Source organism: Myotis yumanensis, unplaced genomic scaffold (assembly GCF_028538775.1).
Source record: "Myotis yumanensis isolate MYYU_CA2020_CCGP unplaced genomic scaffold, mMyoYum1.0.hap1 SCAF_23, whole genome shotgun sequence".
In the NCBI taxonomy this organism is placed as follows: Eukaryota; Metazoa; Chordata; class Mammalia; order Chiroptera; family Vespertilionidae; genus Myotis; species Myotis yumanensis.
In genome coordinates this window covers 12909827-12933120 of record NW_027223774.1, presented here as the reverse complement: position 1 = coordinate 12933120, position 23294 = coordinate 12909827, and the positions used below count along the sequence as shown (strand labels likewise).

The following is a 23294-nucleotide window of genomic DNA, read 5'->3' as shown; positions in this document are numbered from 1 at the left end:
TTAAAATATAACACAGAGCCTTGGCCCGGTAGCTCAGTTGGATAGAGCGTTGTCCTGATACACCAAGCTTGTGGGTTCAAACCCAGGTCAGGGCACATACAAGTACCAACCAATAAATACATAAATAAGTGGAACATCAAATCAATTTGGGTCTCTGCCTCTCAAATCAACAAATTAAACAATTAATATATATATCACAGATCCTGTCCTTCCTCTGCTCAGACCCTCCAGTGAGTCCCACCCACTCAGAGTAAAGCCAAAGCATTTGCAGTGGCCCACAGGCCCTGCACAGTCTGCCTGCCTTGCCCAGCACCACCAGTTTCCCCTCAGCCCTCAGTCTCCACTTGATCTGTCTGCTCAGCCGCACTTGCCTTGCTGTTCATCCAACATGCCAGGTACACTCTCACCTCAGGGCCTTTGCATGTGCAGAACCTTTGGGCTAGAATGTTCTCCCCCCACAACACCTGTACTGTTTGTTCCCTCCTGAGTATTTTCAGTGAGGTCTCCCTAGTAATCCTATCTAAACTTACAACCTGCCCCTAAATACTCCTCCTTCTGCATCCCTGGTGTTTTCTCTAGAACAATTATTGCTATCTAATACACTTCATATGTTAACTATTGATTTTGTTTATTGTCTGGCTTCCCCCCAGAATGTAAGGTCCCTGAGGACAGGATTTTTTTGCCTTTTCTTTTCTGCTTTATCCACATCTACACAAATACATCTGTGAACCTCTGACTTAACATTGTATATCAGTTTACTCCTCACAACACGTATTATACATAGCATAAATTCGTATATAGTACACAAAATGGGAATATTAGTATACACATCTCATAATAATATGTGAGAATTGAATGTCAGAAGGCCTGTGAAGTGCTCAGCACACTGCCTAGCACAAAGTGAGGGCGCATTAAATGTTGTGATTATAAAATACCCACAGAAGAGGAGACTAAAGCTCTGATTGGTTAAATGACCAGCTCAAAGCTACCTGGCCGGGAAAACGTAGGGCCCAGAATGGAACCCATGTCAGCCTAACTCAAAAGCCACCTTCTAAACCACAATGCGAAGACATATCAGTGTTTGGGAGAAAGGCAGTGGCAGGAACAGAAACCAGCACAGTCCAGGATTCAGATCCTGCCTTTGGCACAAACTCATGTGTGACCGCAGCAGTTCACTTCTGCTCTCGAGGTCTCCATTTTTTTCTTCTATAAACTGGGAGAAGTCATTTCCCATCCCTGACATAGGGACAAAATAGTGTGAAACTCAAGTAAGATAAGCTGATAGGAGAGTACTTGGTAACTGTGTGATCCAACACTTTTCCGGGCTAAGATCGGCAGCTGTGGCAAAGGGCCCACCAAACAGACACCAATCGACTAAGAATTGTAGGCTCCAGAATGCAAACCTTAAGCACCCAAACTTATAAGGAAAAAAAAATGGTATGTGTTCCTCTTAGTCACTTCGCCTTTGCCCATGCTTCTCCCGCTCCCTCAACATCATCCCTGCCCTCATGTTGTCTGGTGAGGCTCTCCTCACCCTGAGGCCATCTCTGAACCCCAAGCCAGGTCAGGCATCCAGTGGGCAACCCCATCCCAGCTCTGCCCACTCTGGTTGTCACTCTTGCAGAATGGGTCGGTCCCTACTGGACTGAGCTCCATGAGGGCACAGATTGGGCTGACTTGGTCCCTGCTGTCTCACCAACACTGCCCAGCACAAGGCCAGGCACAGAGTCGATGCTCAGAAAATACTAGCCAAATGAAGTAATGGATGGATGGATGAGCCAACAAATTACGTCAATTTCCTTATTCTGTGCTCCCATAGGCCTATTTATCTAGTTTATCTTTTTAAAGTAGCTTGTATTTTGAGTGTTTACGATGCCCTTTAGATCTCAGCTCGGGCTGCCCTCGTCTAGACACCATGACCCTGGATCAGGTGGCCTCTCTGAGCTCCAGAGTTCCCACCACCCTGACCACTCGGGGGTGACAATGACGGGTCATGAGGGTCTCTCCCAGTATCCAGCAAAAAGCCAGCATGGGCTGTCTCTTGAATAAATGGACGAGCAAACACGGTGTATCAGTGGATTAAGGAACAGACGGATGAGTGTCTGTCCATTCTGGTTAAATTGCCTTTTTGCCGGATTCTCAGGCCACCTCCCCAGACCGCAACTTAATTTTGCCCCGAGACACGCTCCTAACCCAGTCCTATTTCCCGGAGTATTAACTGGGGCAAACCGCTGTCCTAAACGAATGACATACAAGCACCTTTAACCTCCCAAGACAAGAGGAAAACTGAGGCACGAGATGGAGCTTTGGAAGCCAAGAAACCCAAGGATGGCTGGGCAAATGACTCTGCCTACTTCCTCCTCCGCTAGCCCCCTAGCTCCTCTCAGCCCCGAGGGCCCGGCCCAAATTACTCTCGTCCCACACTATTGGCTCGCCCAGACATCAGTCGCCACGCGCTCTCTTACTCTATTGGCTGGTATTTTCAACTCCCTGCCCCGCCCCTTAGTTCACGCCCGCCATTGCAATTGGACTCGCCGCAAGCCCTTATCCCAGAAACCCTCCCTATTGGCTGCAAAACTTTGCCGGTTCGGGCTGTGATTGGTCGTGAACAGAAGTCCAGCCCCTGAACAACCACCTGAGAGGGGTTGGAGAATGGAAAGGTTGGAGGGACGTGGGGTCAGACTCACGCTGAGCCGGCGGGAGGCAGACATAGGTCTTGAAGAACTCGCTTCGGCGGGCGCCCGCCTTAATGCGGTTGGCAAGCGGCTTGCTGATCTGCCGGATGCCCAAGTAGAGCAGCTTCGCCATGGGGAACGCACCCACCACCATCTTGGCGGTCGCACGAGGGACGCGTAACCCTCCTGACTGGGCGGGGCGCCTCCAACCTCTCCCTCCTCCTCCGCCCGCTTGTCGCTGTGCGTGCGTGCGTGCGTGCGTGCGTGCCTACGCTGGGGGGAAAACTGCAGGGGCGCTCCCTGACGTCACCTCGTCGCGCTGAATATGCAAATGTACGGCGGAAGCGAGGCGGTCAAAGGGCAGTGTCGTTAAACGGCTGATTGCGGGAGCGTGGATGGGTCCCCCTTCCGCGCCGGGTGGTGTTGCCACGCTCTTTCGTGACGTTACCTACCTAGGTGGTCGCTCGGCCTCAATGAGGCTCTCAATTAGTCCTAATTCGGGCTAATGAATCCCAAATACACCTACCCCCGCAGGTTAGGGCTGTCACTAGGATTAAGAGAAAACAGACCTGGTTTGAGAGCCCAGTCCCGTCATTCATTCATTTGCTGTGTGATATTACGCGAGTGACTTAACCTCTCTGGGCATCAGTATTCGCGTCTACAAAACGTGAATCATGATCGCTCTTACTGGGTTGCATGTGCATCTGAATGTAAAAACATAGCGAACTCTGTTAAGTGCTTAGAACGGTGCCAGTCACATAGTAACTTAATAAGCATTTAATAAACAGCCCTTATTACTATACACGTATTAGTGTCATCATTGCTAACTCTAGTGGGAGGGTGCATTTCATCGCCAGAGGCAGCTAATCCAGCCCTCTCCCAAGCAACAGAGGGGCAGGGGGCTGGCACAAGGTCCCTCAGCTGGCAGAGGTTGAGAGCCCAGCATTTTGGCCAGTAAAACCATACCCGGTCTCAAGCAGCCGCACTGCCTCCATTGCGGGGCGAGGGTCCCCAGGGAGCTGGCTCAGGAAGGAGTTTAAGGACATGTTCCAGCCTGTCCTCCCTTACCCAGCAGGGAGCAAAATCATATAAACAGGGTCAGGAAGGGGTTGAGAGAAGTTTCTGGGTGGTGGAGTGCTGATGGGTAATTGAGAGGCTCCAGGAGCGGCAGAGGGAGACGAAGAGAGGAGCAGAGGCGTGGGGTGCAAGTGGACACAAACCTTCAGCACGTAGAGTCGGGAGACCCTGGGCTTTCCTTGTATCCACTCTGACTCCCCGGCCATCCTTCGTCAAGTCCCAGGCGCTGATGTTCCTGTTTCTTCATCTGTAATAATGCTGGCACTGACATGTGTGAACCCAGATATTCTAAATCATGTAGTAAGCGTGACAAGACCATAAAACAAACCTCCCCTGGGATCCCTTCTGGACAAAGTGTGAGGGAGCTTGGAGCCTATCCAAGGTCCATATCCACTAGGGACCAACCCCCTCCCCATTTTACAGACTGGCTAACTGAGGCCAGAGAATGAAAAGGATTTATCCAACATTCCACGGGTCATCAGAATGGAGCTGAAGGCTGGGATTTCATTCCCTTTCTTTAAAATGTGATTTTGTCTTTTAAAATATGTTTTTATTGATTTGGGAGTGAGAGAAAAAGAGAGAGAGAGAAACATTGATGTGAGAAACATTGATCCACTGCCTCCGCACACACCATGACTGGGGATTGAACCCGCAACCTGGACATGTGCCCTGGCTGGGAATGGAACCCAGCGATCTTTGGATGCACAGGACTATGCTCAACCGAATGAGCCACACTGGCTCAGGGTGAGGCTGGGATTTCTTGAGTCCCACCCCAGTCTTCTCCTGGAGCCCAAGGACCTACTAGGGGGGGACTAAGGTACTTCCAAACTTGTACATGACTTTTTTTTGTATAAGTCACTGCTGTTTCCTCAGCTCCCAGAACAGTGCCTGGCACATAGTAGGTGCTCAATAAATATTTATTGAATGCGAATGAGAATTTGGTGGAGGGTAATGTGCAGGCTTCCGTCTCATCCTCTGAGGAGACTGTGTTCAAAATATCTGACCCCCTGCAACTCCATCCCAATAGCTTTATGGTGGTGAGACAGGATGGGAAAATTACCAGAGCCCCCAGATCCTAGACCCCCCTTTTTCTCTCCCAAAAACAAAGCCCCAACTTCCTGCATCTCAGTAACCCCCGCCCCTGCAAAACCATTTTCTTCATTAAGTTCTTTTCCCCCCCCTCATTCCCATCCTCCCTCCTCTTCCTTTCTCTGAGAAGGGTTTCCAGGAACCTCTTCTGGGAACTTCTGGGGCAAGGGTGTGTGTGGAGAGAGGTGGGGGGGGGGGGGGTCATCACATCTCATCAGGAGCATGAAGTCTGTTAGGTAACCAAGAAAGGTGAGGCCGGTCCAGAGGGGGGTGCGTCCTCCTGTTCTCCAGCCCGGCTATCGGAGGACCATTCCTGGTGACCTCTGGGGGCTGAGAGAGGGAGGGAGAGACCAGCCAGAGCAGTCAGCCTTGGCCACTCTGGGGCGTGGGAACAGAGGCAGCGACCGGGAGGGGAGAGGGAGCCCAGGATGGCCCCAGGCTGACTCACCGGCTGTGCGACTCCGGGCTAGTCTCTTGGCCTCTCCAGTGACCACCCGGAATAGGGCCTGGGATCGCTCCCAGAGGTCCTTCCAGCTCAGGCTCAGTCACCGTTTTCCCAGGATGGGCAAGAGGGTTATGCTACACAATCCCGCAGGCCCCCGGGCTTCTTCCCTCATTGTGTTTCTTCAAAGTAAAAATCCCAAAGCAAGCTCACTGCACTGCCCACCTCACCTCGCCCTGCCACCATCTCCCACCTGGGCTACTACACCACTTCACAGGGCTCCCAGCTTCCGCCCTAACTTCCCCTATTCTGTTCCCCACTCAGCAACCAGCGGGATCCGGTTAACATTGAAATCAAATCACAAATCACGTCCCATCTCTTATGGCTCCCATTTACCTCAGAGTAAAAGGTAAAGTCCTCAGCGGGACGTTTCGAGCCCTGAAAGATGGGCCTTTGTCCCCTTGCTAGTCTCACTCCCACTTCTGTCACCCACCATCTGCTGTAGGCACACCGCGGTCCTACTGCGCCTCAGAATTCAGGCACTCTGACTCCAGGGCTTTCCACTTGCTGTTCCCTCTGCCTGCGATGCTCTTTCCTCCCCCCCTCCTCCCCCGGCAGCCACAGGGGGCCCCTCCCCTCCTCCAGGACTTTGCTCAAATGCCACCTCTCAGTGAGCCCTCCCCTGACCTCGTCTAGATCAGATTCCATGTCCCTCTGTCCCCTTGTGTGGCTTTATTTTTACCCAATATACTTATCAGTTCCAAACTTTGTATTTGTTTTGTTTTACTCCCTTACCGGGCGCCCCTCGATGGTGGCTCCGGGGCTGTCTTGGTCACCACTGCGTCCCCAGCCCCAGCCCGCACAGGGCAGGTGGAAGGTGCAAATAAACCTGTTGACTGAAGGGCTCCTCCAGCCAGCCTTCCTTGATTGCCCTCCACTTGGGTTTGGACATTCTCCCTCTTCTTCCTCAGTCCTGACTTGGAGAATGTTAATCTGAAAACTCAGAAGTGCTCTGTCCTGCTCACTCTCCCCTACATGACGGGGGCTTCCCTAGAGCAAAAGTGATCACTCCACACTCAGTGGGTTTCTCCTTCCGCCTTGAGTCACCCCCTCATTGGAAATCATCCTCATGTTTCTTTTTTGTCTTCACCTCGGAAACTTCACGTACTGGTCTCCTCCTCCAGGAAGCCCTCCCTGTCCCCCAGACTGGGTCAGATGCCCTTTGGGGTTCCCCCAGACCCTGGCCTCTCCTGTCTGAGCCCTGCCCACTTGGATCATCACTGCCCAGGGGCAGATCTGTCTCCCCCATCGGAGCGGGAGCCTGTGAGGGCCGGGCCAGGTCTGGCACTCATCACCCCCTATGTCACTAACACTGCCCCGGGCAAGGCCAGGCACCGTTCAGCTGGACTGCTAAGGGGCCGTGGCGCAGGATGGCAACTGACCAGCGACACCCCAACCTTGCTGTTTTCCTCTTTTCTTATATTCACACGATTAGTCACATGGCCTTATTTACATACGATTCGCATACACCAGAGCAAGAGGGGCCAGGGTGTGGGATGAATTTAGGGGCGGGGCAGGGGTGTGTCTCTGTACGATCTGAGGTTCATTGCGCCACGGGTGGCAGCATCTTCAGCTGCACCTGGTCCTCCTGGGAGGACGGAGCTGCCACCCAGCCGGCGGCCATGACCCTGGCCACGGTGCTCCTCTTGGAAGTGAGCGGGGTCTCGAGGGTGAGGGAGGCGTTGGCCATCTCCTGGGGCTTGTCGCTGGCCAGGAAGCGCAGCAGGTCGTGCAGGGCCTTGGCCACGTCGCTGCGGGTGCCCTCGTTGACCAGGCAGTAGAGGATGGGGTCGGCCACGCAGTTGAGGCTGGTGAAGGCCAGCGAGCTGTGGTAGGCGGGGAACACGCGCTCCTCGAAGCCGCAGTCCCAGGGCCGGCCCAGGTGCACGGCGCTGCGGGACAGCAGGAGCACGTGGTAGGGCGCGAAGCAGACCAGCACGATGGCGATGAGGCTGAGCGCCAGCCGCTTGATCTTGATCTTCTCCTGGCGCTCGGTGGACACGCTGCCCCGCACGGCGCGCAGGATGCCGCGGTAGGACAGCAGCATGAGGGCCCAGGGGAACAGGAAGCCCACGAAGACGCGGTAGAGGTTCATCCAGGCCACCCAGCTCTCCATGGGGAACTTCTCGAAGCAGAAGGTGTGGTTGTAGCGGTCGCGGAAGAGCTCGTCATGGAACAGGGGCGCCGAGTTGGCGCCCAGCTCCGTGGCCCAGACCACGGAGCTCACGGCCACGGCCGTCTTGACGCGGCGCAGGCGGGCGAAGCGCAGCGGGTGGGCCACGGCCAGGTAGCGGTCCACCGAGATGCAGCACAGGAAGGCGATGCTGATGTAGATGTTGGTGTAGAAGACGAAGCCGAAGAGCTTGCAGGAGCCGGGCCCGTGGATCCAGTTGTCGTGGTGCAGGAAGTAGTCCACCCAGAGCGGCAGCGTGCAGATGTACAGCAGGTCGGCGATGCTCAGGTTCATCAGGTACACGCCCAGCTCGTTGCGCTGGCGCACCTGGCGGTAGGCGGCCCACAGCGCCAGGCAGTTGGTGGGCAGCCCCACGCCGATGACGAAGATGTAGAGCGAAGGCGGGAACAGGTGGTCCATGCGCGAGTCCACGTGGCAGCCCTCCCAGCTGCCGTTGCCCATCCTCAGCGCCGCCGCCGGGCCTTTCAGGGGCTTCCCATGGCCCCCGGGGGCTGCGGGGCCGCGGGGGGCGGGAGGCCATGGGGCTCCCTGAGCCCCCTCCTTGGAGGCTCAGGGGCACATGGTGGGAGGCGGTGTCCCCGGGGAGGAGAGGGGGTTGGCTGTGGACGGGAAAGGGTGGAGCTTGAGAGGGGAAAGTTGGGGGAAGGACTGAATCAACACAAGAGGGAGGTGGGGGTGGGGGGTGGGAGGGATGGAACAAGGGCTTTGTCCAGGAGGTGTTTCTAGACGCAGTCAGAGCGCCAATGGGAGAGGAATGAGGTGACCCGGAAAGTGGCCGAGGGGCGTGTTTATGGAGGAGATGCGGGCATCGGTGGGCCCTGGCGGGGAGTCTGTACAGGATGAAAGGTGCACATGGGGCGGAGCCGGAGTAAAGGTGGGAGGAATGTACCAGAAGACACAGGAAACACACAGGAAGGTGTTGAGACAGGACGGGCTACAAGCAGGGAGTGAACAGACCAGGCAATGTGGGTGTGGGTGCTGGCATTTCCCGGGAAAAGGAGGTGTTGGGGGTGGGGGTGGGGGGGACAGGGCGGAGGAAGGGCTCAGCCTGGAGGATGTGGGAACTGGAACAGGATGGAGGTGAGTAAGGGCCAGATCAGAGGCGGATTGTAGACGGAAGGGGCAATGGGAAGGGGGCAGGGGAAGCTGCGGCCTGTCCTTTGGGGGCTGAGCAGTGAGATGAGGCGGCCCCACCTGCCGGTTCTGCGCGCTGGCTTCGCAGTGCCTGTGGGGAGAGCCTGAGTAAGGGGCGTAGCTGTGACAACTAGTGACCCCCAGAGGCTGCGGAGGGGGGACACCCAGATCATGCCTCTTTGACCCCCATGCTAGACAACAGATCTTGAAAACACAGATCTGAGGCGCCAGATATATTTTCCCCTAATAGATGTTAAAATAATGACCCTACTTAGATTTTAGAACATTCTTCCAGAAACCACATAAAGCTGGCACAGGAGTCTATCCTGCTTTGGGGAAAGCTGGATGAGGTTAACGCCATCATTTCACAGGCAGGGAGGAGGGGCCCAGAGAGGCTGGGTCACTCCCCTCAAGGACGCAGAGCAAGGTAGTGATGGAACCGGAACCAGAACCAGAAATGGAACCAGAACCAGCCTCTCCTTCCTAACCCAGGGCACCCCATTCTTTTTTTTTTTTTTTTAGCTTATTTATATTTTTATCCTCACCTGAGGATATTTTTCCATTGATTTTTAGAGAGAGTGGAAGAGAGAGAGAGAAAGACATAGAGAAACATCAATATGAGAGAGACACATCAATTGGTTGCCTCCTGCACGATCCCTCACCAGGGCCCGGGCCAGGGAGAAGCCTACAACTTAGGTACATGCCCTTGACTGGAATCGAACCTCGGACCCTTCAGTCCGCAGGCCAATGCTCTATCCACTGAGCCAAACGGGCTGGGGGCCAGGGGACCCCATTCTTTTTTTTTAAATATATATTTTATTGATTTTTTACAGAGAGGAAGGGAGAGGGATAGAGAGTTAGAAACATCGATGAGAGAGAAACATCGATCAGCTGCCTCCTGCACACCCCGCACTGGGGATGTGCCTGCAACCAAGGTACATGCCCTTGACCGGAATCGAACCTGGGACCCTTCAGTCCGCAGGCCGATGCTCTATCCACTGAGCCAAACCAGTTAGGGCAGGGCACCCCATTCTTGATAATGATCATGAGGAGGAGGAGGATATTCACAGCTAAAGTTTGTGAGTCCTGCTACAACCTTGTTCTACGCACTTTTATGGGTGTTAATTCTTTAAAACGTCAAGAGCCCCATTGAAAGTACTATTCTTCCTGCTATTGGACAAACTGAGGCACGGACCGGTTCAGAGACCTGTCCAAGGTACTGATGATGAGAGAGGGGGAATCTCGGCTCTCGCCCCCTTTGCTCCAGCCTGTGCTTCAGGTTCTTCTTGAAAATGACTGGACAGAAAGAGGCCTGGACAGCAGGGGCTAGGAGCCACAGCTGCAGGGGGCTGGGGTGAGGGCTGAGCGCAGGGGCTGCTGGATCCGATCAAGTTCAGGGAGCAAGGCCAGCGTGCCGTCCCCTCCCTCAGGGACCACAGCCTCATTGCCTCCTTTCTGACTTTCCCCGAGTGAGAACCCTGGGCCGGGCACCCCCTCGGTCCTGGGAAGACCTGCAAGCAGGGCCAGAGGGCAGTCATGGACCGAGCCACTCCCCGAGCGCGGTCAGCCCCAGAGAGAAGGGGACCGAAGCCTGAATCCCAGGCATTTTCAGAGACTCCATCCAGGGATTCGCACCGGTTTCATTTCATGGGCTTTTTAGAAACAGGAAAGGCTTAACTGGAAACTCCATTTAAGATAGCGAAAAGGGAAAGCTGCTCTGTGCTCTGGATGGAATAAGGAGGCGGGCACCTCTGAAGAATCCCCCGACACACTTAGAAAACCAACGGCCAAGTCAATGGGCCAGATGACAAAACGGAGGCCCAGAGAGGGCAAGGGAGGAGCCCTAACTCCCACAGCAGGTCTTGGCCACCTCCCAGGTGCCTGCGCGTCCTTCCACCGGACACCCCTCTGGTTCCGCCCCCCTCCACGACCCGCCCTGAGTCCCTGCGGGTGTCTAAGCCCCGCCGCTGCCTGCTCTGTGCCACCATCACCTGCTGGGACGCCGCAGAGCCTGCTCCCTGCCTTCTGGCTGCCATTCTGATGTCCTTCGCCTGGCTTCCCACGCTGCAGCCAGAGAGGTCTCTCCACCATGGAAACCAGCTCTGGTTGCTTCTCTGCTCAAGCCCTCAATGGTCTCCCAACAAAGTGGGGGTAAAATCCCAGCTCCCTGCCCCAGTGACAAGGTGCTGCCTGACTTCCCTGCCCACCACCCACCTCAGCGGGCGTAAGGCCAGTGACCTTCTTCCCAGCTGGAAAGGTGTGCCCTGCCGCCTGGACCGCTTTTTTTTTTTTTTATTCCTCACCCCAGGATATGTTTCCATTGATATGTTTTTTAGGGAGAGTGGGAGAGAGAGGGAAAGACAGAGAGAAATCTCGATGTGAGAGAAACACATCGACTGGTTGCCTCCTGCAGGAGCCCTGACCAGGGCCAGGGCCGGGGAGGAGCCTGCAACCAAGGTATGAGCCCTTGACTGGAATCGAACCCAGAACCCTTTGGTCCGCAGGCCGATGCTCTATCCATTGAGCCAACCCGGGTAGGGCTGCCTGGACCTGCGCGCCTCCAGATCTTGGTTGAACCAGCTTCCTTCCTCCTTCACTTCCACCCAGAGTCCCGCCCACCACCGTCCCCAGGGCTATCCCCTCACCTCACCTTGTATCTTGTTTTTGTCTGTCTGTCTGTCTGTCTAGAGTGGAAGTTCCAGGAGGGCAGGGACCTTGCGTTGACTGCTAAATCTCCAACATATAGTAGGTGCTCAATAAATGACTGTTGACTAGAGGAGCACGCATTGGCCAGCCTATCCCCAATGCAGGCTCCCTTGAGGTGCCCCGCCCCGCCCCCACCACCACCACCACACACACACACACTCTTCTGGCTCAAACAAGCCCCTATGGGGTCTCAGAGAAAGAGGTGGGGAGTGTGTGTGTGTGAAAAGGGCAGGATCTATCCGCTACGGAACTGACTTTGAAAGGTCAGGGCTGAGTCCTGCTTGGTAAGTCCTACCCCCTGCGGGGTCCTCCCCACAGGGCGCCTGCCTTCACCCCAGACTCAGGCAGAGGCTGGATCCTGTGGAGAAAGGATGGAGGGGGCTTGCTCCCCGCTGTCCCTGTGCAATCCAGTCCCTCCCTTCAAATCAGAACCCACCCTCCCCCCCAGCCCAGACCAAGTCACCCAACCCTGTCCCCCCCCCCCCCCAGGCTCTCTGCCCCTTGGTCTCTCCCCCTCTCTCTGCCCTCTGTCTCTCCTTCTGCCTTTTGTAATATCGAGGGAATTACTTCTTTTTCAGGAGCCTCAGTTTCCCCTTCTTATAAAAGGAGGGACACAACTTTTATACTCGTCACATCACAGATCCAAACATCCTTGTTGGTATCATCTTATCAATTATTGAACAGTAATTGTTATTCTACCGCCACTGGAGAGCTAAGACCAGAAGCCAGTGTGCAGTGGGAGGAGGCCCCCAGAGCCGGGATTTCCCGCTGCCCCGGCCCCCGGAGACCACCTGGGTTCAGCCGCAGCGGCACCAGCACCGGCTGGAGCCACAGGAAATACGCTTCTCCTTGCCAATCTCCTCAAGGGGAACCAGTGGGACGCTCACCCCTTCCTGCTCCCGCCCCTCCACCCTCAGCCCACCTGCTTCCAGGGAGCGCTGGGCATGGGGGAGGGGCACTCAGACAGCCCCCTCTCCTCCAGATCTGCCCACCACGGGGCCCCAAAAGACAGCACAGTGTGTGACAACTGGGGTGCGAGGCTTTTTCTGACCTCTGCCTGCCCAGATGGGGAAACTGAGGCCCAGGGGGGCAAGGCAGTTCTCTAAGGCACATGAGGTGCCACCACTGGGCAGATGTGTCCTCCTTTACTGAAGAGCTTCCCTGCCTGGATGCTGTCTCTCACTCCCTGCACCCCGGTAACTCCCCCTCAAGACTCTCTGGGGTTCTGAGACCCTCGGAGAACCTGCTGAAAGACACACCGACTTTCTCACTATAAGAAAGTAAGAGGCCCGGCCGGCGTGGCTCAGCGGTTGAGCTTCGACTTGTGGATCAGGAGGTCACTATTAGACTCCCGGTCAGGGCACATGACCGGGTTGCAGGCTTGATCCCCGTGGGGGGCGTGCAGGAGGCAGCCGATCAATGATTCTTTCTCATCATTGATGTTTCTATCTCTCTCTCTCTCTCCCTTCCTCTCTGAAATCAATAAAAATATTTTGGAAGGAAGGAAGGAAGGAAGGAAGGAAGGAAGGAAGGAAGGAAGGAAGGAAGGAAGGGGCTTGTAGTGTCTTGGCCATCCCTTCATCAGTCTCCCTTGCCCAGCTCCCCACCCCTCACCCCCACTGTTGACCCTCTTCAGTTGGGATCTAAGTGGGCTCCCCTATTCAGACTCTGTTGGGAGCTCGCCCCCCAAATCTCACAGCCCCCACAAGAAGCTCCCCCTGTCCCACAGGCCCCCTCTCCATTTTGGTCCCTAAAACCCCTCCCCAGTGGAACAGAAGAGAGAGAAGCCCAAGTGTGGAGTGATAGTGGGGGGACGAGAAAGATTGATCAGACCCCGGCCCCCACTTTATGTTTCAGCTGTGCAGGCCAGATAAGTGCCTAGGTCTGCCAGCCACCCCTGAACCCGGCGATGAAGGACTGGGGTGGGGTTGAGAGGACAGAGGGAGAGGTGAAGCCACAGGCCACCTCTCCCCACTTCCCTCCTCTGTGGGCTCTGGCCCCCCCTTTTCCTAACCCCCCTCCCCCCCGCTCCCCATCCCCTGGCAGCCCCAGGGGACCAGCCAGCTCCGGTCTGCTCATTAGGGGACGAAATGTGATCACCGCTCCGCTCCTCGCTCCCCACCTGGTGCCCTGGTGGCAGGCGGAAGCCAGGGGACAGTCAGGCCGCGCAGACCGCCCTGCTGGGCCTCAGTTTCCCCTTTTCCACCAAAGGGGTCCTCACGTCCCCCAAGGCCCACGCCGCCGGGAAGGGACGCCAGGTCACCAGCCTTATCCCTCTGATGTTGTAAGTCCCAGCGTTCTCAGGCCTCAGGTGCTATTGTTAGTCCGTCCATGGTTGGCTGTTCTATTATTGTAACATCCTAGAGCCTTACCTTCGCTCCGTCCTCTTATTATTATCCTCACAGCTCTCCATGCCCTCGCCCAATATGCCAGGAGGCTCGCATTCCAACATTCGAAAGTTCTATTGTTAGAACGCGCTCTGGATTTTTTTTTGTAACATTCTACGACTTTCATGATCTATTATTAACCTCTCGGTGATTATTATCTTTGCCAAGCAAAACCATGAATGCGTATTTCCCTTTTTTTTACAGAAATGAGAACATACTGCATGTACGGTGAACCCCGCTTCCTTTTCCCCCTTATCTATTCCGTTTCTTTAACGTGCCAGCAGCCTGAAGTTCAACTTTACGCAGAATTCTCAGATACGAAGGACTCCTGGGGAGGGGGTTAGTCACCACCTCCACCTAGTCCCTAAATTCTCACGGGGGTCGGGGGCAGGCACTAGGAGCTCAGGCTGCCTCCCTACCCCTCGCTCAGAGGGTTTAGAATCAGCCCTCCCGCTGGCTCACACCAGCTGAGTTATTATTTGTCTAGACACAAACCAAATTATAGGCCCTGTCCCAGGGGAGCAGTGGGCTTCATGGGGAGGGTCAGGAGACCGAACCAGGCGGAGCTGCTGATCCTGCCTCCCCACTTCACCTCCTCTCCCCCCTCCTTCTCTGAAACACCGCACCTTCCACCCAAACCAACCCTTGTCCCCTCTCCCGTGCCACCACCCTGGCTTTAGAATATTTCCTCTTCTCTGCTTCTAAAACGCTCCTCTGGGTTCCAGCCACTCATACCCCCCCCCCCACGTTCTTCCCTCCTCCCAGTGAGGACTCCCTTCTCCAAGTTAATGCACCGAGCAGAAGACACCAGGGCTTCCGTGGAACTCGAGCCCCAGCCCCCAGACCGGCACTGACTCGCTGTGGGGACTTCTGCCCTCGGGCCTCAGTTTTCCCATCTGTAAAGTGGGTGCTTGGCCCACATGGTTCTGGAAGCCCTTTGGGGCCCACAGCCGGGAACGCTGAAAACGGCCAAGATTCCAGCAGGAATCTCTTTGGATTGAAGGGTTCAAATATCTTGAGACCTTTGACTTGAGGGTTGCAGGGAGCATTCATTCCCAGTTCTCCCCTTCCGATCATTCCCACAGTCTAGGTCTTTCCACTCAAAGACTTCACACTCAAGGCTTCTTGAATATATGATTCCCAGAACCTGGCAGCCCCCATGGGTCTCTGTCATCTCATCCTAATGGGACTCCCTCTGAAAGGAAAGCCTCCCCATCCTCACCCCAAATATGAATCAGAGTTCATCCACAGAGCTGAGGGGGGCCCACTGGGGGGGGGGGGGGTCGGGAGGAATGAGGCTGGTGGGGGCCCTGGAGGGGGTGTTGGAGGGTGTAGCCCCCATCATCTCCATCTGTGCCTCCAAACAAAACCCCCAGCACACAGATAACCCCCAACGGACGCCCCACAGAAACCCCAGAGCTGCCCCTCAGCCTGGTTTGATTGGGGGTGGGGGGTCCAGTTCAGAGAGGGGGATGAAGTGGAGGTAGGAAGGAGTTAACGGTGACCAGCCAAATCCTGGAAGGGAGGAAGTGTGAAAGGAAGTCCCCCCACACCCCCACCCCCGCCAGGAATTCCTGAAATTGGAGGGTGGGGTGGGTGGGAACTCGGGAGCCCGCGGGTGACTGTGTGAGAAGAGCGCTGGGGTCAGTCACAGTATCACTCAGAGGCCACCTGCCCCAGGTAGCAACCCTGCGCCCCCCTCCCCCACACACACCCCAGGAGGGGGCTCTGGGGTGGGCGAGGATTTGGAGTGAGATGAGGGCGGGGCCTAAAACACAGGGAAACAGCGAGTGAGACGGAGACAGGAGGGAAAGGGCAGACAGAAGCACGGACAGAGGGAGGTGGAGGTGGAGGTGGAGGTGGAGGCAGAGATGGAGAGTTCCGCCAGAGACGGGGATAGAGGCGAACAGCGCCCCGGAGAGAGAAGGGGTGCCGAGGCCGAGAGAGAGGGACAGAGGGACAGAGACGGGCAGGCAGAGGCAAAAAAGGGACACAGAGACATCCAGGGGTGCAGAGGGAGCGACACGCCCAGAGGGAGAGGCCCGCGGTACAGAGACACATCGGAGACAGGCGGGGAGATGGAGGCAGATCGGAGACCAAGTCAACCGCCGAGACGTCGGGAGAGCCCGCAGCGGAGAGGGGCGGGGGCCAGACGGCGCGGGAACCCGGGGCAGCCGGCCGAGGGACGCTAAGCCCCCGAGGGGCGCGGGGAGCAGCGCCCCGCGGCGGCCGAACGCCGGGCGGGCGCGGACCGGGGAGGGATGCGCACCTACCTGCGCGCCGGCTCCACGGGGCGGGCGGCGGCGGCGGCGGTCCCGGAGGCGGCGGGGTCTGGGCTCGACGGTGGCCCGGGACCCAGCGGCGACTCCTCCCGGCCGAGGCCCCGCCCCGGCCAGGCCCGCCCCCCCTTTAACCCCTCCTTTGTCGCTCCCCTTAACCCCTTTAAGCCTTCGCCCCACTGAAGACTTCCAGCGCAAGGAGAACCCGCACCTGCTGCTGGAGCCCCTCCCCGCACACCCGTCCCGAAGAGCCACCTGCCCGGGTGCCCGCAGGTCATTAACCCCTTTGCTCACTCTCCCTCCAGCCCACACCTCCGATTTGATCAAGCCCCCAGCTGGGGGGCAGGGGGGCCCCCCTTTGGGCTCTCCTTGAGCTGAGCCATGTCCTCCCTTGGAGACCCCACGCCTGGGAGGTCACAGGCCCCACAGGGACAGGACACGGGGCTCTGCTCGGTCCCCACTGCCAGGGCCTGGCCGCCCCCGGAAGGAGTTTGGGGCTGGCAGTCCCGCCCTGCCTCTGGATCAGGCCTCCGCTGGGGACCTCTGGGCACCCGTTTCCTCTCCTGCCATTATGGTCACAGGGCAGTCCCTCTGTCACGGGGATGTCATTTGGAGGTGTCAGCACCATCACGTTTGTAAAACAGGCCCCACGCTGCCATTCCTCCTTGTTTATTTATCTTTCCCCACAGAACTTGTCACCGTCCGATGTCCTATGCATTTCCTTTATTTTCTTCTGGTTATCCGCCTCCCCCAGGAGGAGTGTAACTTGTCATTTTTGTGGCTGATTTGCATACGGTGGTGTCTGTTGCTAGAAGCCCCTCCCCACTCCTCACCCCCTACACACACACACACACACACACACACCCCTGCACGTGGAAGGTGTGCAATGTGCATGGTGTTCAGGGAGCAAGTACATGAATGGTGAGCGCGCCCAACAGGTTTGCTTATTTTTATGATTCTCGTCACCACCAACTGGTCGTGAGAATTCATTCTAGGTCAAAGCACTCCGTCCGCACAGACCTGGGAGGTCGGACTCAAAAATGGCAGCTATTGGGTTTGCAAATGCTTTTTTGCTTATTTGTTTTTGTTGTTTTAAATCAAAAGAATGCCCGGATCTTAAGTACAATGAGTTGTGACCAACAGATACACCCATGTGACTAAGCCTTCAAATCAAGACGGAGAACATTTCCATCACCCAGAACGTGGCTCTTCCCCCCTTTCCAGGCATTGCTCACAGGCTGCTCGCCCCCCCCCCTCCACCCCCACCAGGCAACTCTGTGCTTCCTTTTCTCACGGGAGATTAGTGTTGCCTATTCTAGAACTTCATATAAATGAAGTGATTCAGCTGTTGTTTTAAAAGTCGCTATTTCGGTCATTTGCTGTGTGGCTTTGGACAAGTGACTACACCTCTCTGAGCCATATCACTGCCTTCTTCCCAGGGCTCTTGAGGGAAACAGAAAGTGAGAGTTAACCAAGGACCTAAGTGACCTGCAACACACACATAATAAAGGCTGTTTCCTTCTACCCTCCCTCCAGGGACAGTCAGGGACAGATCCGAGGAAAGTGTCCTGAAGGCTTTTAGCCCCTCCCCCAAAATAACCCCAAATACATCCTGTCAGCTGCAGGACAAGCCCCCCATAGCCCTCCTCAGCCCCGTGGCCACCCCGAGCTCTTCCTAAAGAGAAATTCTGGGCCTCACTGGTAGCCAAGCGTCCCCCCTTCCCTCCTGGGCTCGCCCTAAGTTTATGCTGTGATTCAGTCAGGTTCCTGGCAGGAAACAGGTGGCCACTCAAAGAGTTTAAGTGGCAGCACTTACATCTATTTTTATTATTGATTTGAGAAAGTAGCATTGATCTGTTGTCCCACGTGTTTATGCATCCATTGGTTGATCCTTGTGTGTGCCCTGATTGAACCCTCAACCAGCTGAGCTACCCCGCCAGGGCTAGGTGGCAGCACTTATGAAGGGATGTTTCCGAGGGATGGCCAGAGTGTAGGACCCCACAGGGGAGGGTGCGTTACCAGGGGACCAGCCTCAGGGAAAGCCAAGCCATTGCTACCCTTTGGACAAAGTTAGAATTTGGAGGAGCTGTGGCTGTAGGTACAGGAACTCGGCCCCTGCAAGAAGGGCAGGGATACAGAGGCCGGAAAAGAAACACTCCCACCTCCCGCCTGCTACCCTCGGATTTCCGGTCAGTGCCTCTGAAAAGCAGAACCCGACCCAGAAGGCGGAGGGCAGGGGACCCTCGTGGGCGGAGTCCGCACGGGATAGTCTCCCAGGGCCCTGGGGTGGGGGCACGTGGAGAATTACCAGCAGGATCCCCGCAGAACTTTCCAGGCACATTTTTTTCCGTGCAGGTTTGAGGCTGGGCACAAGGGGGCGACAATGCTCTAAGAGGCCCAATGAAGAGGATGCTTGAACTACCAGGAGAGGGCGTGCAGGTTTCTCCCGCAGGATTTGCTTCCCCTGGGAAGAGGTGGGCTTGGTAAGCTGTCCCTGTGGAACTGCGAGGCCCTGAGCTTTCCGTCCGTTTTCATCTGAGGAGGGGACAAAATGACTCTGTACTGTTCTGTCCGGGAAAACCCTAGGTTTGCTATCTTATTCTATTTCCGTTAGAGCAGAGGTTCTCAAACTGTGGTCCCTGATGGGGGCTTGGGGGCGCTGCATTGCATTATAACAAGGCCTGCAGGCGATTCTCATGTTCCTTCAAGTTTGGGAACTACTTATCTAGTGAAAAAAATCTGCCTCAAACATAAAAAAATATATATATATATATATATAGATGTAATTAGATAGCATCAGTCAGTTATCTTGGCTACAAAAGATAAAATCAGAATCACTCAATCCCCATCCCATAGATATATTTACCCCTATGGTGTGGTAAGTCAGGGTAGTGGTTGGGGCGGGGGGGAGGGGGGGGGTAATGACTAGCAGGGGGCACAAGAGGGCTTGTGTGTGTGGGGGGGGGGGGGGGCTTGTGATATTTCTCCAGCTGAGAGCTGGCTGCATGGGTGGGTTGTGAATCCAGCAGACTAGTTTATGAGTGCATGTCTCTGCTGTATGTTAAACACCAATAAAAAGTTAAATATTTGCTCAAGGTTACAGATACTGAGTTGAGAAATTCCTGATGACATTTGAGCTGGTCCAGCTGGGTTCCTCCTAGGCTACCCAGTTCCAGGACCTGGCAACTTTTTATTGTTTAATGCTGGGTGGAGTTGGGTTTCTGTCTCTTGCCACCCAGAGTCCTCATACCGTAACTCACAGGCACCTTTTGTCGTAGGCCCACTTCTCTGAAATCTGAAAACATTTCTTGCCTTATTTCAATCTTGTGAAATAGGTGGAGGCTTCCATGGTTTTATACAAATCCACCTCCCTGATCACAATCATTGGTCTAGGACTGGTACTTCACCCAAGTGGAGCCAATCACAATAGACCATCCAACAAGTCAGTTTGATTGATCTGTAGATGGGCCAATCACAATCTTTCCCTGGCATTCTTTTGGCCTTGGGGCCCAAGGCTGGTTGATGTGAGCTTTGCAGCTGCTGGGTGCAATGTTTCTGTGGTGTGGAGAATGCTGACCCCAGAGAAAAATGATGACTGGCAGGTAAGAGAAGGTATAATGGGAGTGTCCCAGTGGCCCTCAAATTCTTGGTTCAATGGCCCTGAAGCCCAGAGGCACTTGCTTGTTTATTTGAGGGTCAATAGAGTTCTCTTTTGGCCTAAGTTAGAGCAAGCTTGGTTTCTGTCACTTGTATACAATAAAGACCTAAGTAATAACGGTCCCTCATCAAACACTGTAATCCATGCACACACCCATCTCTCATTCACACCGGCCTGTAGACACAATCCATGACACGCCACCTCAGTGCACATGTCTTTATTTCTGGATGATATAAAAGAATAAACTTAAAAAACACCCCAAACCAAGCACCCTAATGGCTCCCCCAAAACAATGTGACCCCTCTTCCCACCCTGATAAATAGAGACTTCTGTCTGTCGGTCCACCCTCCCAACGCCATAACCCTCTCTGCTATAGACATACTCTGGGTATATATTACTCTACTCGGCAATAGACATCTCCCGAAAATAGAATTCCAGCCCTGCCACCTGACTCTCCCTCGGCCCCACATCTCTGGGACCCCTCCCCACCCCCACTTCAGACCACCCGCCACTGCAGTATGCTCGTGTCCTTGCCCCCTGTGGTCAGGGCCATGCTGTCATCCCACAAGAAGGCCACGTTTGTCACGTGGCTGCTGTGTCCACCGTATTTGTGGCTGTGGGCCTGCGATAGGGAAAAAAAGGAAGCGAAAGGTCAAAAGGGGCAATGCCACCCCAAGTCCTCCCAAGCTAACCCTCTTCTCTTCTGCTTAATAACCCCCCCCCCCCTTAAGAACGAGGGCAACTGATCTGATTCCTTCAACAAGCCAATGGCGCGCACAAAAATGAGTGTGCATGTGGGGGAGGCTGTTCTGTATGACAAGATATGAGACACAAGCAAATGCACAGTCCGGACCTTAATTCAAACAAACCAAGTGTAGAAGGCCATTTGGGGGGAAATTAGGGAAATATGAATACAGATCTAATACAGGGTATTAGATTATATTAACAAATTAATGTTAACCAGTGGGTATGAGCATGGATTTGTGAATATGTACGAATTCTATTTTTGAGCTATAAATGCTAATTTGAGAGGCTAAAAGGTCATATATGGTTTTTCTTTTTTTAAGTAAATGCCAAATATGGTAATAGCTGAAAGTGGGTAATAGGTACAGAAGGGATCACTGCACTTTTTTTCACTGCACTTTTTTTTTAAAACATATTTTTATTGATTTCAGAGAGGAAGGGAGAGAGAGAGAGAGAGAGAGAGAGCGAGAGAGAAACATCAATGATGAGAGAGAATCATTGATCGGCTGCCTCCTGCATGCCCCTACTGGGGATTGAGACCACAACCCGGGTATGTGCCCCCGACTGGAATTGAACCTGGTACCTTTCAGTCCACAGGCCAAACTGGCTAGGGCTCTACTTTTATGTCTGCAAATTTCATAATAAAATGCTAAAGCAAATTTCACCTGTTAGAAGCAGGGATTGGTAAAATTAACACCAAGTTTTACGGTAGACACAGGTTATTGGCTGGTGATCTGTGGATGAGTTGAATTTTTCTCAGTGTTGGTAGAAAGATAGTTGCTGACATTTACAAATCGAAGGAATTCACATTAAAATTTTGATTTTCAGCCCAGCCGGTGTGGCTCACTGGTTGAACATTGACATATGAACCAGGAGGTCGCACTTCAATTCCCGGTCAGGGCACAGGCCTGGGTTTCGGGCTCGATCCCCAGTCGGGGACATGCGGGAGGCAGCCAGTCCATTATTCTCTTTCATTGATGTTTCCATCTCTCCTCTCCCTTCCTTTCTCTATAAATCAATAAAAACATATTTTTTAAAGATTAATGGAAAAGCCCAGCCAGTGTGGCTCAGTGGCTGAGCATCTACCTATGAACCAGGAGGTCACGGTTCGGTTCCAGGTCAGGGCACATGCCCCGGTTGCGGGCTCATCCTCAGTGTGGGGCATGCAGGAGGCAGCTGATCGATGATTCTCTCTCATCCTTGATGTTTCTCCCTCTTTCTCCCTCTCCCTTCCTCTTTGAAATCAACAAAAATATATTTTAAAAAAATCAATGGAAAAAATATCCTCAGGTGAGGATTAAAAAAAAAAAAAAATGTCAGCCCTAGCTGGTTTGGCTCAGTGGATAGAGCGTCAGCCTGCGGACTAAAGGGTCCCGGGTTCGATTCCGGTCAAGGGCATATGCCTGGGTTGCGGGCTTGATCCCCAGGGGGGACGTGCAAGAGGCAGCCAATCAATGATTCTCTCTCATCATTGATGTTTCTATCTCTCTTTCCCTCTCCCTTCCTCTATGAAATCAATAAAGATATATATATTTTTTTAAATGTCAGCTCAGTGACCTCATCTGACTTGTTTACTGCTGTACCTATCCCCTGTTCCCAGGCACACAGCAGGTGCTCAGTAAATATTTGTTGAGTTAATAAGGATCAAAGATCTCAAAATTGCAGATGCTCAGAGATTTAGCACTTCAGACTCTGAAATGCATCAACCTTCAGGTTAAGAAAGGCCCTTGGGGTCAAGCCCACTACCCTTCTTACACAGTTAGGGAAACTGAGGCCCAGAGAGGGCTGGTGGTGGACTAGGGCTGCCTCAATCTTGCCCCCATTGTTGCTTGTTACCTCTACCCTGCCAGCCCCCCAGAGGACTCACTCGAGGCTGACAACAGGGGTAGCTAAACAGGTGGACTTTGCCGAAGTCATCAGCTGAAGCGAGCAACTTGCCATCGTGGGAGCGCGCCACAGCATTGATGTCAGTACCATCCGCTCCCTCGGACCAGATCCCTGTGGGCAAGATAGGGGGGAGTTGGTGGTAAGATGTCGGCAGGAGCCAGGGAGCCTCCCCCAAAGAGGAACAGGTCCCGGCCCCAGTCCCCCACCTTCCTTTCACTCAGCCTGTCTCTAGCCAGGGATGGGAGTCAGAATGATCTTTTGGAAATGTGACCCTGTCCCCCCAGTGCTCAGAACCCTTCATGGCTCCCTGGTGGCCTCAGGAGAAAGCCCAGGCTTCTTACCGTGATCCCCCAAGCTCTGCCTAGCCGGGTCCCCCCACTGCTTCAGCCTTGTCCTCACTAATGCTCCCCTGGAACTCTGCAATGATTTAGCCTTCTTGCATTTCTCCAAATTTCAAGCTCTGTGTCATCTCTGGGCCTCTGTATGTGCTATTATGCCCTCTGCCTAGAGCAGTGGTCGGCAAACCGCGGCTCGCGAGCCCCTTGAGTGTGGCTCCTCCACAAAATACCACATGCAGGCGCGCACGTACAGTGCGATTGAAACTTCGTGGCCCATGCACAGAAGTCGGTTTTCGGCCTGGGCGAGTCTATTTTGAAGAAGTGGCGTTAGAAGAAGTGGGGGGTGTCGGTCGGCTGCGGGATACGCAGTGGGGGGGGGGGGGGGGGCGGGGGGGAGGCGCGATTCATGCACGAGTTGAGGATGGGAGAGTTGGAAGGGGTTGACCTCAGCGAACGTACCTCAATCAGATTGAGGACGTTTTTAGCAAAGGCCAGCTTAGGAGTACCCTAATGAAGTTAATAACAATGTACCTACCTATATAGTTTAAGTTTAAAAAATTTGGCTCTCAAAAGAAATTTCAATCGTTGTACTGTTGATATTTGGCTCTGTGGACTAATGAGTTT

General features: G+C 54.4%; 2 protein-coding genes across 4 annotated transcripts in view; both read right to left on the bottom strand.

Moving 5' to 3' along the window:
* OPA3 (outer mitochondrial membrane lipid metabolism regulator OPA3) overlaps positions 1 to 2896 on the bottom strand; it is a 98912-nt gene extending 96016 nt beyond the window's left edge. For both annotated transcript variants that reach the window (XM_070401891.1, XM_070401892.1), the window contains exon 1: positions 2688 to 2896. In XM_070401891.1, coding sequence (XP_070257992.1) covers positions 2688 to 2829 — 142 coding nt within the window. In that variant the 5' untranslated portion in view covers positions 2830 to 2896. The remainder of the gene's footprint in view (positions 1 to 2687) is intronic.
* A 1425-nt stretch (positions 2897 to 4321) lies between these two features.
* On the bottom strand, positions 4322 to 16098 carry GPR4 (G protein-coupled receptor 4). 2 transcript variants are annotated; one of them, XM_070402095.1, is made up of 2 exons: positions 16038 to 16098; positions 4322 to 8762 (listed from the first exon to the last, which is right to left on the bottom strand). In XM_070402095.1, exon 2 carries the CDS (start codon positions 7976 to 7978, stop codon positions 6887 to 6889), a length of 1092 nt encoding a protein of 363 aa, XP_070258196.1. In that variant the 5' UTR covers positions 7979 to 8762; positions 16038 to 16098; the 3' UTR covers positions 4322 to 6886. The 2 variants fall into 2 exon arrangements, with proteins under 2 accessions (XP_070258196.1, XP_070258197.1); XM_070402096.1 differs by having other exon boundaries at positions 4322 to 8136; positions 16038 to 16075.
* Positions 16099 to 23294: the final 7196 nt, after the last annotated feature.